The 15,836-nt window shown below is 38.2% G+C and overlaps 1 protein-coding gene across 1 annotated transcript in view; it reads right to left on the bottom strand.

Moving 5' to 3' along the window:
* The window catches only part of LOC142008724 (band 4.1-like protein 4B), a 137,451-nt gene that overhangs the window by 35,002 nt on the left and 86,613 nt on the right, over window positions 1-15,836 (bottom strand). The window contains exon 3 of the mRNA XM_074985998.1: window positions 382-424. Within this exon, the coding sequence (XP_074842099.1) occupies window positions 382-424 (43 nt within the window). The remainder of the gene's footprint in view (window positions 1-381; window positions 425-15,836) is intronic.

Genomic DNA, 15,836 nt, shown 5'->3' on the forward strand with positions numbered 1-15,836 from the left:
CAATTTTATTCTTTACTATTGTTTCTACTAATTTGCCTGGTACTTATGTTAGACTTATCGGTCTATAATTGCCAGGGTCTCCTCTAAGAGCCCTTTTTAAATATTGGCGTTATATTGGCCGTCTTCCAGTCATTCAAAGGAAGGTAGTAGTTTAGGCACAGCCAATCATATTTAAAGAAGAGAGTTCAAGAGTCCATTATTCACTGTGACCCTTGCTTTTACACAAAGTTTTAGCCAGCCAACTATTAAACTGAATCCATTATTAGAGAAATATTCATTATATTATAAACACAATTAGAACTTCACAATTATATTTAGAAATAGCTGAAATTGCATGCTTAGTGGAGGAATAAAATAAGCATGTGAACTCATCTTACTTACTTTTTATTTGCTTCTTAATTGGTTTAGAATGGTCCAGCCAGTGCTAAAAAAAGAAAACCTGTGTTTACAAGTAATTCATTTTCATGATTTTATTGGTACTTTATTGTCTATTTACAGCACAAAGTCTCGTGGAGTTTAAAGGAAGGGGTCTCTGCTCTGAAAGGCAAAGGCCTCCACATATATTTGGTAATTTTTGTAGTTATTTTCACTGGAAAATATATTCGAACACACACATACACAGAGCACGCAGGTGTGTATCTTGCCAATGAAAACTGGACTTAAAGAATTAAATACCCCCAAGGGAGCTTCCTCCTTGTGAGACGCATCCCATCTAGTAGTGAACGACTGCACAAAACCCCACACAATTCTAGTGGGGTATAGGGAAAGTTTGTGTCAAACTCTGGGCCAAATACTTGAACCGTTATTCATGACCCTCTTAAGGCAGCAGAATGCCTGGTCCAGTGCCACTCAGTGAAGTGCCTACATGTTTCCTTTCACTTCTGTCTTTCTCCACTCTCACTGTAGTTCTCTCAAGCTCAGTGCCTACGGCCTGGTCCACTTTCAAACTTTTGCTGGTAAAGGAATGTCAGTTAGGATTGCGATGTCTTTAAACAACATTTTATGTCAGAAGAAAAGTCCTTATAGAGATGGAGTTAGAGTGGCAAAAAACATTTTTGGGTGGTATAGCTTAATTTTGTTCAGGGAACTGGTATGAGCTACACCAACAAAAGCACGTGAGCCAATATAAACTCTTGTCTACATTAAGAGTCTGCTTTACCAGCAAACCTGTTCCAGTGCACACTAGTCCTATGTCTTATACTACACCTGGATCGTGCTCGCTATTCTGAACGAGGCATTTGGATGGAATACCAATCCATGTATATATTAAATGATAACTTTTAAAGATCTTCCCTTCACTAAATTACAGAAGATAATTTGGGCCACCTTCATATCAGAGGAATTCTCCTATTTTTTGCCGTTGATTTAAAAACAGATAGATAACAAATTAACAGGAATGGTAAATTTGGAGCAGAAATATTCAGAAAAAGAAGACTATTCTTTTTTTGCTTCCCTTCTTGTTGTGGAATTTCCATTCACTATTAAGCAAAAGCAGAATCAGAATAAATAGTAGGTATTCAACAGACTCTCCTCTACTTTTGCTAAATGCACGTGAAAATAATTAATAAAATAATAAAACCACAGTTTTAACATTAATGCCTTACTGGAAGCAAAATTTATGAGACAGACAGTCGTAAAAAGTGTATTTTAAAAGGATGTCAACTCCTAACCTAATTAAGCAAAAAATTCTGTACAGAATAAAAAAGAAATAATTCAAGTATTCTAAATATGTTTTTACTTGCCCAAAGCTTGCCTGGATTCCCTTGGCAAAGCTAGCAAGGAAGCCACCTCCTTACAAACTTGAAAATCACAGCAATACTGGAAGTAATATGTTACAGTAATTTTTAAACAAATATATTACATAGCCATAAATTAATATGCCTAGTATCAATTATTTAACTCTCACCCAACAACTATAGCTTCACAAGGAAACAGCTAGAAATACAGAGTCACCGTTTCAAGTTTCTGAAAACAAAATATTACTCAAGCTTTACTCTTCTGATTGAAGTTATGCATTTAGAACATTTTGGAGATTTTTTCGGCACACAGGGAAGAGTGACTTTTTACTTTAATGAACACATTAGTCAGCAAAATATATCACCCAGCTACATTTGTGAATAATGTTCTTACATTTCTCAGTATTGTCATTACAAGTTTAATATGTACATACTATTGAACTTTATGGTTTTCTGATGTACAGGTTCAGCGCGCGCGCACACACACGCATACACACACACACACACACACACACACACACACACAAAATTGAAGACTGCAATTGAGTGTTACACATACCCTAACGTGGACTACTGCTCTTCAGTGTTTGATTTCTATAGTAAAAAAATAGCCATTTTTCACTTTTTTATTGACCTTTCAAATGAGCTGAGAAAGCAACAGTATTCTTTTTTTCAAATTAACTCCATTGTGTGTATTGTAAATGATTAACACATTCTAGAATGTCTGCGTGTGGCATTATAGTAGGGGGTAAACATCCGTAACACTGCAAACTCATCTGTCATAAGTGTAAACAATTTTATAAATAAATGTTTAAGAATCGGAGTAGCAAAACAGACCATTACATGAGGCTCTGACCTAAGCCGCTGGTGTACATTTGTAAGCATTCATCCCTTCTACATGTACAACACAGTCACAAATGTAGGATTCTCCAGGGACAACAAAGAACAAGCCCTGTTCATCATTTTACATGTACTGCTTCGAAAAGTAACCTCAGCGGCATGGACAGTTCACTGTACCATTTTTCCATGCTGTTCAAAACTGTGGCAAATATAGTCCTTGTAGATTCAGAAACTGCCATCAAGTTAAACCCAGCTGTTTTGGACACCGTCAAAAACTGGGCCAAAGTTTGTCAGTCAGTTTTTGGATGTTTCTCCACATTGGTGTTAGACTTCTTACAGACCCTGTGAACCCAACAATAGCTCTTCTCACCCTACTCCATCTTAGCATCTGCAGTTGTCTGCATGACTGAGGCTGGCCAGAAGCAGTGCAATGTGTCAGAACAACCAACCAACAACACAAAACCTCTGCTGCCATAAATGCTGGGAACACACCATCTATGAAGTCAGTGATGTGTATGCACATGGAATGCAGGCTCTAGGTTTCTAAGCAAAAGAAATCAGAAGCTCTTATTACAGACAACCAGCCACATAAATGCCTTGAAAACATAAAGGAAGACTCCATGTCATTCTTTGCAAGAACCAAAAATTACTCAGCCATGTTACATACAAGATGTTGACTGGAACTCTATCTTTGACTAAACAAAACAAAAGTCATGTAGCACTTTAAAGATGAACAAAATAAATAACTAGGTGATGAGCTTTCATGGGGGCAGACCCACTTTTCCAGATCTGGAAATAGTGCTGAAAATAAACTGGCATGACGAATATATAACAGATAGAAAACAACAAATGAAATGAAAACTGACAAATTAGCTGGGGAGAGGAGGAGCGGTGAACATCTTAGTATAAAGCTGCCTTGAGTTGGGGGACTCCACAAGAGGTTTTACTGAGAATTTCTGCCTCATTTGAAACACTGAAGCTCAGGATAATGGACCAATCCAAGTGCATCAAGGAGCCATTGCTTAGAAGGGGTTCTTTGAGGATGATACAAACATATAAGTTAGGAAGTGCTCTTTTTCTATTACGCTACTTTCCTTGACTCCAGTTTGGGCTCTGAGCAAGTTATCAGTGCCCTCAGCAGGTAAGAAAGATTAATTACAATTCAGTTTTGAAATGTATTTTTCTGTAGAGATAGTTCTATAACATTTTTATGTTTTTATAAGCACAATGTTGAAGGCAAAGAAAACGGTTACCTGCGTTTTGACAGATTGGAGACATTATCATTCTCTTGATGTCTTTTCAAACAACAAGCAGTACGGTAGTACATTAAAAACTAACCAACTGATTAGGTAATGAGCTTTTGTGGGTCAGTCTTTATTAAAGTCAGTGTGTTATAGGGTAGTAACCTTGTTTGCCCATTTACCTGCATTACACGGGAGGGTAAAACTGGAGCAACTTAATGGACATCACCAACCAAGAATGCTTCCAATGGAGATACATGTGTTTTTTTATGGAAGTGTAACAATCGTAAATCAGGCCTTAAACTTGTAGTTTTGAAGATCCTGGTTGGAATTAATAGCAAGGTCAATGAAGAAATTAAAATTACTATTATACCAGATTATTTTCATTTGAGAGAAAACTCACTAGATTTTGCATAAAGGCCAAATTTATCAATTACAAGAATGTTACATCTACCTCAAATAATTTCTATTTCTGTCCTCTTTCTTTTGAAGAAACTGGTGCCAAGGTAAAATAGGACAATAACCAATTACTTCCCCGTTTGTTTAATCATAGTCTCCTTGAAGAAAAGTGTACAATAACTCAATAACGCTAACAGCTAATATTTTCCTAAAACACTGCAGCCATATAAGCTAAAAGATGCATTTATGTCAAGATACAGCTGATAAACTGTACCTACTGGAGCACTCAGAGGATGATTGCAACTGCCAATTGAAGACATAAGTTGGTACAACTGCAGCAGCATGTCTCTTAAGCAACACAGGCTGACAAATACACCACACATCTGTGCTTTGACAACTCCACTGGCTCCCAATTTGCTTCATATAAGAATTCAAAGTCCTGGTCTTGATCTATAAAGCCCTCAAAGGTGACCTGCAAAGGAAAAAAATTGGGTTTGACCCTTTTTTGTTTGCTTGTTTCAACTGTTTTATTATGCATAAAGAAGGCCTGAAAATTTTTGCTCCTGTTCAATTTCAATCTTCAGGATGTCTTGAATGGCAAGTCTGATCTTGCTAGAGCCCTTACTGGAAGTCTCAGAGACATCAACTATAGCTTGAACCTCTCTAGTCTGGCACCCTCAGGACCTAACTGGTGTCAAACAAGAGACTTTGCTGGAAGTCAGTATTGTCTCCAGCACATTACCAACACTTCCACTGCTTACTGGGCTCTTAGAAGACATTGAGGGGTAAATTACAGCTAAATAACAGCACAGAACACAAAGAGCCAGGACTGGTGGCTGCAAACACACTTTATGGGACCACGGGAAACTTTGCCACGTCCATGATAAGTGGTCATTTAGCTAACTAACATCATGCCAGATTACAGAGTTTGCTGGATGAGAGAGTTCTGGATTAGAGAGGTTCAACCTACACAAACTCTCAGCTTTTAACTGGTGGCAGGCACATTTTCTTCCTAAGGTTTGATAAGTGTTAAAGTGAACAAAAACCAAAGAACTTCAAACCAACAGTCTGAACTAATATCACTTTCTTGCTCAATAACATTTTGCTTGAGCAGTATCTCTGGTATCACAGTCCTACGAGTTATTCAGTTATCCACACCATCTTCCAAGGGAGAGAAGATCTAAATTTCTAAGTTAAAAACACAAGCAGGAAAAAAAGCCAAAATCATTTTTTCAAAGCAAAAAATATTCAACAACAAACATTTTCATGCCTTCTTTACACAAATAAAACTTAAAAAAATAAGAGCACAAACCCTTTTTCTTCTCTTCTAAAGGTCACCTTTAATAATTGTCAGGGTACTGCCCAGAATTGAGGCCACATTGTTATAGAGACTTTTCGCATGTGTGGTGAGAGGCAGACTATATACGCCCAAGAATTTACAGAGATTAGACTCCAGTTTCCTTATTACGCACATCATAGCCTATGACCTCACCAAGACAGCTCTTTTTCATATGGTTGATGCAGCTGCAGAGACCCAGGCAGAGGTATTAGATGCTACTTATTAGAAAAGTAAGATCAGATCAGAACAGCATCAACCATAAGACATACTTTTTTTGAGAAAGTCTGTAAATCACCAGTGTTCATACACAAGCAAATTGTATATGGATTTTTCACCTAGGCTGCATCCACACTAGCAAGTTCTTTTAGAAAATTCGGCCCTTTTCCAAAAGAATATGCAGAACATCGACACACAAACTGCACTCTTTTGATCCAAAAATCAAAAGAAGGTAGCTCTTCTTTCGGAAGCCCTCTCCCACTCCCGGATCAGGAGGAGTGCCTTCTTCTGAAAGCTCTGTGGGCCCTTCTTTTGATCCCTGGCCCATTCTTTTGAAAGAATGGAGCCTGTGTAGCCGCTCTCTATCAAAAGAGCGGATTGACGTTTTGAGCCGCGTTTTTGTGTGTGGACACATTCTTTTGAAATAAATTTTTTTCACAGAGATCTTCTGGAAGAATGTCTTTTGAAAGATTGCTATAGTATAGACGTAGCCCTAATCAGAATGCTAATGCTCCACTCTATACAGGACAGACTGATTTATCCAGATTCATTTTATAAGTCTGCCACGTATCTTATAATACCAAAATTAGCAACTAAGATCTGGATGGGGTTGCAATATTTTTCTACCCAGGAAGTTTAAAAAATTGGAGAAATGAAAGTGAGTTTTGAAATACAGCGTACTAAAACTTCTACATGGAAAGCAAGTTTGAATGGAGAGGTGACCTAGAGTAGCAGGCAATTCCCTATCAGCAGTCACTGTTGCAAAGGAAGATGACAGGACCCATTAATGTGTATTTTAGCAAAGGGATTACAATACGACAAGAAGTAACTGAATGAATCTAGGGCAGAATCCAGATTTTTTCAAAGCAGAAAATAAGCAAATCTATTCCACCTGGTTGCCCTCCTGGCAATATCAAGTGATAGCACAGCAGAAGAAAGAAAAGTTATCACTTTTACCATCATTCTTACCCATGGGTCTAATATCCGCAGACCAAATATTTTAAGACAGGAAACTTTACCAAGAGAAATTGAAAGGACTGGGTTTCTCTTTTTGCAATGAAATGCTAGGCTATTGCAGGGGAAAATGTGTAAGATATTAAGATCAGTAAAAGCATGTGTTCGTGACTGAATATGTCATATTTGTCCACTTCAGCGAACAATAGTGCTTATATTTGAATGCTGTAGAGCACTCTATTAAAAGCCCATCAGCATCAGAGCTTTTCTACCATTTATTTTCCATCCTACAGGGAAGAATGAGCTAGCATAATATGACCACACGTATATATCTCAACGGCTACGGACAAAGAAAAAAAGCTTTCCTTCTTAGATATGTTACCAATGTTGCTCTGGGTAGTGATAAAATAGCCATTCCTTTGTACTGGATAAGAAGTTGTTTTTTTTTGGTTTTTTTTTGGTATGGACAATAAGATTTATGTGTTTGAGTGCCTGGAGTTGGTAAATGTGACTGGCAAATGCTTAACCTTAACCATTTATTTCTCTACTAACATTTGTAGCACAGGTTGAACCTCTCACATCTGGAAGCCTCAATAATCTGGAATGATTTTAGTTAGCTAGGTGGCCACTTACGTGTGGCCAAAGTTTCCCATGGTCCCATAAGTTTTTTTTATAGTCGCTAGACCTGGGTCTCAGTGCTCTGTGCTGTTATTTAGCTGTAATTTACCCCTAAAATGTCTTTGAAGAGCCCATTAATCAGTGGAAGTGTTGGTAATGTTGCTAGCCAATACTGACCTCCCATGGTCCAGCACATTCTCTTGCTCGGCAACGGTCAGGTCCTGAGGGTGCCAGACTAGAGAGATTCAACCTATACTGGAATTTCCCAGGATCCTTTTCCCCACTCATTTTTCACTTTTTTTCTTTGGTGCAGGTAAATGAAGACATATTTTTTTTTAAACCTGACTGTAAAAGATGCCAGATTATTCCTTTACAAAAGCAACAGGAGCTAGCAAAACTAATAATGGCTAGAAGTAAAATTTGGCAAGCCAATCAACTGACCACCTGTATTTGACCACAGTCAATTATTGTCAAAAATTCTAGCAAGAATGCCCTGATGGAGGCAGCAGCTTATCTTTTTGATTGCAACGTGGCTCCATTCCTTCATTTTTTTAAAAATTTTTTTAGTATATAATATTTTGCATTTTTCTCAATTAAAATAATTTAGTTAACTAACGAGTTTTTCTGTAACTAGGGCAATTAACTATATAAAGATAAACCTTTTGGAGATCACAGAGACCTGGGGCTTGTCTTCTCTGCTGTCAAAGTAGTGGCATCTATTTAGAACATCTGGTGAAGATAGTGTATGCTGATGGGAGACCGCTCTTCTGTTGACAATTACTTTACCATAAAGAAAAATGGACACTATGTCAGCAGGACAGCCCCTTTTTTCCTCATCCCAGCACATACACATCACATGCACTCTACCAGAATCCCTATCTCTCAGCCCAATTTCATTAAACAGCAGCAGGAAATAGTTCTGCTGCCTTGAGAAACTGATAATTATTTTTCCATTTCTGCATCAGGACAAAACTGAATTTCCGATTTTTTGTCTTCTGTCTTTTTGTAAGAGACACTGACTAACTGAGTCTGTCTCACTTACCCCTACGTGACTTTGACTCTAGTTACTTTATGCACATAGCCAAAATTGCTCATCTTCAATCAATTTACTGTGGTGGTGTAGATGTAACCAACTGTGTGTTTGCTGGGGCAATTCAATACTTGAAGTCCCCTACTCTGAATCAGGCAGAACCTGGCTCATCCACATCCCGGGTAAGCACTTAGACCATCAAGCTATTCTAGGAGATGTGTGTGTACATGTATATCTGGTTTTGAACAGAAATACCATTGCAGACCTGAGAAACCCTTCTCACAAAAAGTTAACTGAAACTGGTATGTTCTTGCAAAAAGTGTTTGTTTTTACAAACTGGGGTTTTCCAAACAAACATTCAAAAAATACAAACATTTAATTGAAAAACTGCAGACCAGCTCTAAGCTTCCCACCTAGGTTCCCTATCCAAACTGTCTTCTCTTCTTATTTCCCACAGCCCATAGGCAGATCTCCACCAGATCCAAAGTTTATTTCACTAGGAGTTCAGAAGCAGTAAAATTAGCCTTACATGGACTAACACAGATGTGCACAAAATTGAATGTGTGATACTTCATCAAATTTTCTAAGAAGGTGGGAACCACTGCTCTCAAGATCTGAAAGACAGTAGGCTTCTACCACTTGAGCTGAGGATCTCGGTTTTTGGTGACTCACAGAAAGACGCTGATTTTCTTCCTAAGTAGCAGTCAGCCAACAGTAAGCAAGAGTCTAACAAAACACATACACTGCCAGATCTAGTGTTCTCTAAAATTAAAGACAGACAAAGATCTTTGTGACATCAGAGAAAGCAGGACTGGGTCCATAATTCCCACCGAGATCACTTGGCCATGAACTATCTATACACAAAAGCCTACTAAATTTGAACTTATTTTCTTCCAAGGTTGCCAACATACCTGATTCTCCAGCAGACTGAAGAGCATGGGAAGTTTAAAAATCTTACAACAAGCTGCTCCTTTGTCAAGGGGAAGACACGGAAACAAAGTTGATCTTTCGTATCAGGGTAACTTTTTCTTCTAGTAACCTGAACCAGTTGGTTAATTCAACTTTCTTCCCAAGTTGCAGAAAAAAAATCATCTTTATTTTCAGAACACATCTGGTAATTTTCCCAGGCAACTATTATAATGAGGATTAAAGTAAGATTTTTTTTAAAGACAAACTCATTAAAAACTTAACTAGAAAAAGGTTACTGTCTGTCTAAAAGATGCCTTTCCTACTTTTCTCTTAATAGTGGATTTTCTAAGGATATGTTAAGGTTTGCCTTTTTATTTACTAAATGTTACTTAAAAGTGTTATTTTAGAAGAGTTTTAAGTATTCAAACATCTTTGGGCATTTGTACTAAAACAAATATATGAATCTTACACTCATTTTAATTATGTTATCTAAGGTTACCATATAAAAATAACCAAAGGGCAGTGAGTCTTGTTCAATGTTAAAATAGAGTAATGAGAGCAACAACTGTTGGCCACATGTGCCATGTTCACAAGGAAGTGAACTGTAAGCACACCCCAATCGGGGTTGACTATATTTGTTAGAATAAGGTTCCAATGAAACCACGTTAGCACGTGACCGGTTTCGTTCTTATTGGAACTCATCAGACGTGCGTAAACTGATGTCCATAGTGTGACTCGAACTCAGGACGCCTTCACCATAGTCAACGATGACACCATATCTCCATGGGTTCATAGCATCGGTTGTGGGAAAGGAGTATATGTAGATCAGTTGGATTGATCCCTTTCCCAGATAATTAGACCAGCAACTGTTGGCTGTGCCCCCGGGGGAGATATGGTATTGTCCTTGACTATGGTGAAGGCGTCCTAAGTTTGAATCATGCTATGGACATCAGTTTACGCACGTCTGATGAGTTCCAATAAGAATGAAACCGGTCATGTGCTAACGTGGTTTCATCGGAACCTTACTCTAACAAATATAGTCAACCCCGACTGGGGTGTGCTTACAGTTCACTTGCTTGTGAACGTAGCACACGTGCCCAACTGTTGTTGGTCTAATTATCTAGGAAAGCGATCAATCCAACTGATCTACATACACTCCTTTCCCACAACCGATGCTGTGAACCTGTGGAGATATGGTATCATCCTTGACTATGGTGACAGCGTCCTGGGTTCGAATCATGCTATGGACATCGGTTTACGCACGTCTGATGAGTTCCAGTAAGAATGAAACCGGTCACGTGCTAGCGTAGTTTCATCGGAGCCTTATTCTAACAAATACAGTAATGAACCACAATTACAAATTGTCAATATAAAACCAAATACTTGAAAGCAACATACACTTAACATACTTCTGTCACTTTCAGAACACACCTACATCTATTGCACTAAAAACAATGTTTAAAAAAGTGACTGGATATAAATGTGGAACTCCTTTAATATGCCTCATAGTGTAATATCTTATTAAAATGATGTTGCTTCATAGGGTGTAGGTTTGAGTCACAAGTTTCTGCTAGCAGAATTAAAGGATTGGGGCATCAGATGGAGTTTTGTCCGTAAAACAGATAGCCTTTCTCCTCCTGCAGTTACTTCACATGTCAAAAGGAAAAGAAAACTGTGCATAACAACTTGCCCAGTGGAAGACAAACATCTTTAGACCTGAAAAAGGTAAGAGCCTGGTTCTCTACAACCTCTCTAGATTGTACAATGGTATTATCGTAAGCCCTTTGGGTAAGCACCCCATCTAAACAAATTAAAGACTATGATTATGGACTAGAACAGCTCTGGAAGTTTTCAATGTGGTGAACCATTTCACGTATAGTTCACTATTACAATCCAGTCAATATACCTGAAAGTAGTTATTCACAAGACACACGATGAGCAGCTATACAGAGAGAGCCTATTTCCTCAGTGTAGCTTTTCAGTGGGCAGGTGTCTGTATCACCATTGCAATTAGCCGCAGCACTGAGGGAATGGAGACATTTATGATTTTCATTACAATAGCAACGAGATGTCTCTGCTGAGATTGGGTCCCCACTGTGCTGCATGGCACACATTCACTTAATTAGGGGCAGCCCCAAAAGAGCTTACAACACAAAGACAAAAAGTAGGTGAAAGGAAGTATTTGTTATAAATGGGGACATTACACAGAGACAGAGTAAGTGATTTCCCCAATGTGAAACAGTCTACAGCAGAGTAAGCAACTGAATCTGTTGTGTTAATCAAAATATTTACCAATTTTCTACTCCATCCCTTCTAAAATGTACTGTCTTTAAGGTGATCTACTGTGATCCCAACAGCCCTATTAATAGCATTCAGCGCTAGCTGAAGTGTTGTTCTCACAAGACATGCACTAGCTGGCCTAAGGACTGCTTTGAGTTGCTGCTCACGCACCATTTCTCAAACATTTGGCTATTTAAAAAGACCCATAAAAAGCAATCTCATAAAAGTGCCTAATGTTTGAAACAGGAAGAAACCCTTACTGATTAAAAAAAACAATCAAACAAAAAAAAACCCCACACAACACCTTCTTAACTTTTTCAAATTCAAGATATGGTAATGGATTGAGAAAACTGTCAAGATCTAAGGACAAACAAGATATCAGGTAAGAGGAAAGTCTGAAGAAACTGGCCATTGCTTTTGAACCTTTATGACCCTTCTTTTAACCACCTTGTATGCACCTTGAGATGGAAGCTCACACTCACCCATGTGGCATGGAGCAGATCTGCGCAGTAGGGAAGGTGCAGAAGTGTCAGCCCACTTCCTTCACAAATGTTCATATGTGCACTACATTTCAAGGCCACGACCCAAGACCCACTAAAATACATGAAAAGGCTCCCATGGTCTTCAGTGGGCCCTGGCATCAGGCCTTGTCTTTAGTCATGGAGAATGCCACAGACACAGAGTAAGGACCATCAAGAGCTGGTCTTTCCTGCCCATGCTGACTCCCAAAGTCCAGCTTGCAGAAGTCACCTGGGTTGAATATTCCTGCCTTTTAGGTGTATGACTAGTTACTCCAACATGAGCTAGGCAGAGATAACTGCACTGTCGCCCTTTGGTTTACCTTCCATGTAGATGCAAACTCCCCTGTTTCAGCCAATGCAACCTTTGGTTATTGACAGTTTGTTGCTGTTATTACTGTTTTAGACTTTGTGTTGTATGTAATAGGGTCTAGTGTAATCTCTAATCCTCACACTCGGCTTTTTATTTCTTTTTTCACCCCAAAGAAAACTAGATGAATGCTTTTTGGAGCTCATTTTAGCACATTGCTAGTAAGACCCAGTCCATCTCTTTGCTCCTCCCAATATCTTGCAGCAAATTAATTAAACATCAGTCTGTCAGTAACAGTAGGAAGTTAGAGGATTGGTCATGAGGGACAAAAGGGATCAAATTGATATTTTAGTATGTGATACTTTTATCTCACCTGCCTCCACATAGCACTGATCCTTTAAAATTAAACAAATGGAAAAAAACAAACAAAAATGTATATTCAAACAGCTATTTGGGAAAATGCAAATACAGAGCTAACGAATGTAAAGACAGTTCTGAAATTTCTTTCCCCTTGTTAATCAAAATAGAGTTACTTTTGATAACAAATACAAAATCACACTGAACTCAATCCTGATCAAATACTAGTACAACTTCTGTTAGGACTTGTAAGAAAGGAAAGCAAACAAAGGCACAAGTGTTCTGCTAGCACGCAAAGGACACTTCAGACAAGTGATGGGACTTTCTCTCTGGGAGGGCTATGTTACACCATAAAAGCAGTTGGCAATCACAGATAGAAAAAAAATGTGTTAGGGAACAAGTACAGTAAACTCTTTCATATCTGACATTCTATTATCCAGAACTCTCAAATAACTGGTATTTTAACCATAAGTAAATTTTAGTTACATTTTCCATAATTACAGTATAACGAACGTAAATACAAATAAATACAGTATGGCTGTGTCTACAATAGCCCAAAACTTCAAAATGATGTTTACTAATGAAGCGCTGAAATACATATTCAGTGCCTCATTAGAATGCTGGCAGCCATGACACTTCGAAATTGACGCGGCTCACCGTCGCATGGCTCGTCCAAACAGGGCTCCTTTTCGAAACAGCAGATAGGAATAAGGGGATTTTGAAGTTGCCAGGGTCCTTTCGAAAAGGAGCCCCATCTGGATGAGCTGCGCGGCGGTGAGCCGTGTCAATTTCGAAGTGCCGTGGCTGCCAGCATTCTAATGAGGCGCTGAATATGTATTTCAGCGTTTCATTAGTAAGCTTCGAAATGGCCATTTCAAAGTTTTGGGCTAGTGTAGACACAGCCTACAAGTTTACAGTGTACAGTACTACTGTTGGTAAATAAAGCACTCTGCATAGAGTTGTTTCTTAATATCTAACCTTGTTTTTCTTTAGTATTATGTATTGCTAGGTATACCTCTCTATTACCCAGAATATTTGAATTTCCAGCAACCTCCCAGTCCTGTGGCTACCAGATACGAAAGAGTTTAATGTACTAAGGAAATTATAAACCTCAACAACAGGCCGGTCAAAATTAGTAATAGGTAGACTTCAAATAAGTTTAATTTGGATACCTAACTTTACCTAAAGTAATGTACACTGTACATTCCACACAATCAATTACAGCTTTCTAAGTGAGAGAACTCGGTAGCAAACAGTTTCTCCATCTACATAAATGCTGGGATCAACACTCCTGTGATTAATGCAACAAAGTTGATTTAGTGAGGCTAGTGAAACTGAAGACCCACCAAATTGACCACCGATTACTTTCCAGTCAACCCCCATACTCTACCCCCTGAGACAAGAAGAATACGGTAAGTCAGTGGAGAAGTCCCTCTCACAGACCCTGCAAGTAGTCCACCTACGTGGCTTTGATGCTAGTTACTTATTCACATAGCCAAATTGCGTATCTTAGGTCAGTTTACTGTGGCAGTGTAGATATAAGCAAAGTCTCATAAGATTTTGCTACTTCCAATCCCAGGCTCAATGAATGACAAGAATTGAGAATTCAGACACTCAACACGCCCCCTCCACCCCACCCCTCCCCCGCAACCAAACATTTCCAAGCCCTCACAAAATTCTTAGCTTAATATTTTGTCCAAGTAAATTCTGACATTTTCTATCGTAGCAGGAATTTGCATTCACCTAAGGCTCAATTTGTTTGCTTTGAAGATGAAATAGTTCTTAGACATTTATTCTTATTTGCAGTTTGCTGAGCAATGGAAAACTCATGAAAGTTAACAGAGTTTCTTTGATTTCCACCCACTACTTTTTCCTCTCACAAAGGAGAACAATTACAGAAAGCAGCATGCTGCTTTTAATTCAGAAGACAGAGGAAAATATTTGGGGAGATCTAGAATACTACTGGACTATTTGAATACATGAGGCACAACAAGTAATTCAGACGGACTATAACTGACATAGATATAAAGGACCAAGTGGTAGGAATTTTGTCACTGAGTTCTGTACCAATAAGATACAGCATAAAGTCATTAGACCATGACTAGAATAGAATTTAGTTTCATTTTGTGACTGTTATGATCAATCTGCAACTTATGAAGCAAAGATTTATTTCTGGATAATAAAATATGCTTTAGAAAGTTTAAAGTTTTCAGTTTCACAAACCAACGTCTCCTTTTGCCATCAAATCTCCCCATACGGTACTGGAGAGTTTTTGTTTCTTTGTTTTGTTTCCTTGTTTAAATATATTTACCTCCACTTCTAGGGCTAGAATTTGAAAGTGAAGATGATGGAAAAGATGATCTTGCTTTGGAAAAAACAAGAGGCATACTTTTATAAATATATTGGAAGCGGTGTAAAATATTTATTTATATGGATAAAACAAAGTGTAAAATATTTATTTATATGGATTTTTCCTAAATGTATTGGCATAAAGTGATGCCAAATCAATTTAAATGATCTGTCTATGGGTATTTCCTGCTCTAATCTTATCATTTGCAGCACAGTTCATAATTTTAAATTACGAATTTATTCCTTAAAAAGGCTTTTATGTTAAAAGAAGTTTTTTCAGGTGAACAAAATGCACAAATGGTTATACTGAGAAATATAACATTTATTTATGTTGCCAGTGTTCTAATAACACTATTTAAAATAATCAACTACAGCTGCTGGCAGAAATTGTTGGGTAGAGAGACACTGACATTTTTGGTCCTAGCCAAAGTCTGTGGAGAACAATGTTCTACCTCCTGACTAATCAGGGGCTGTGAGTTGGCATGAAGCTACTTCCCACTTGAGATACCGTTACAAGTCATAGCCTCATAGAGCTGACAGTCTCTTATCTCCAATTCTACAATGACTCTGAGGACAAGCTCTACACAGATGCAGTGGGGCATAAAGGCTTAAATTATGCTCAAAGTAATGCAAGCGGGCATGAGAAAGGCTCGAAGCCAGAAAAAAGGGAAAGGAACTGGGGTGTGAATTAGGAAACGGTTGGTGGCAGAAGAGTAAATAATGCAGCCTTTGCTAAATAA

The sequence above is a fragment of the Carettochelys insculpta genome, chromosome 2 (genome assembly GCF_033958435.1).
Source record: "Carettochelys insculpta isolate YL-2023 chromosome 2, ASM3395843v1, whole genome shotgun sequence".
Classification (NCBI taxonomy): Eukaryota; Metazoa; Chordata; order Testudines; family Carettochelyidae; genus Carettochelys; species Carettochelys insculpta.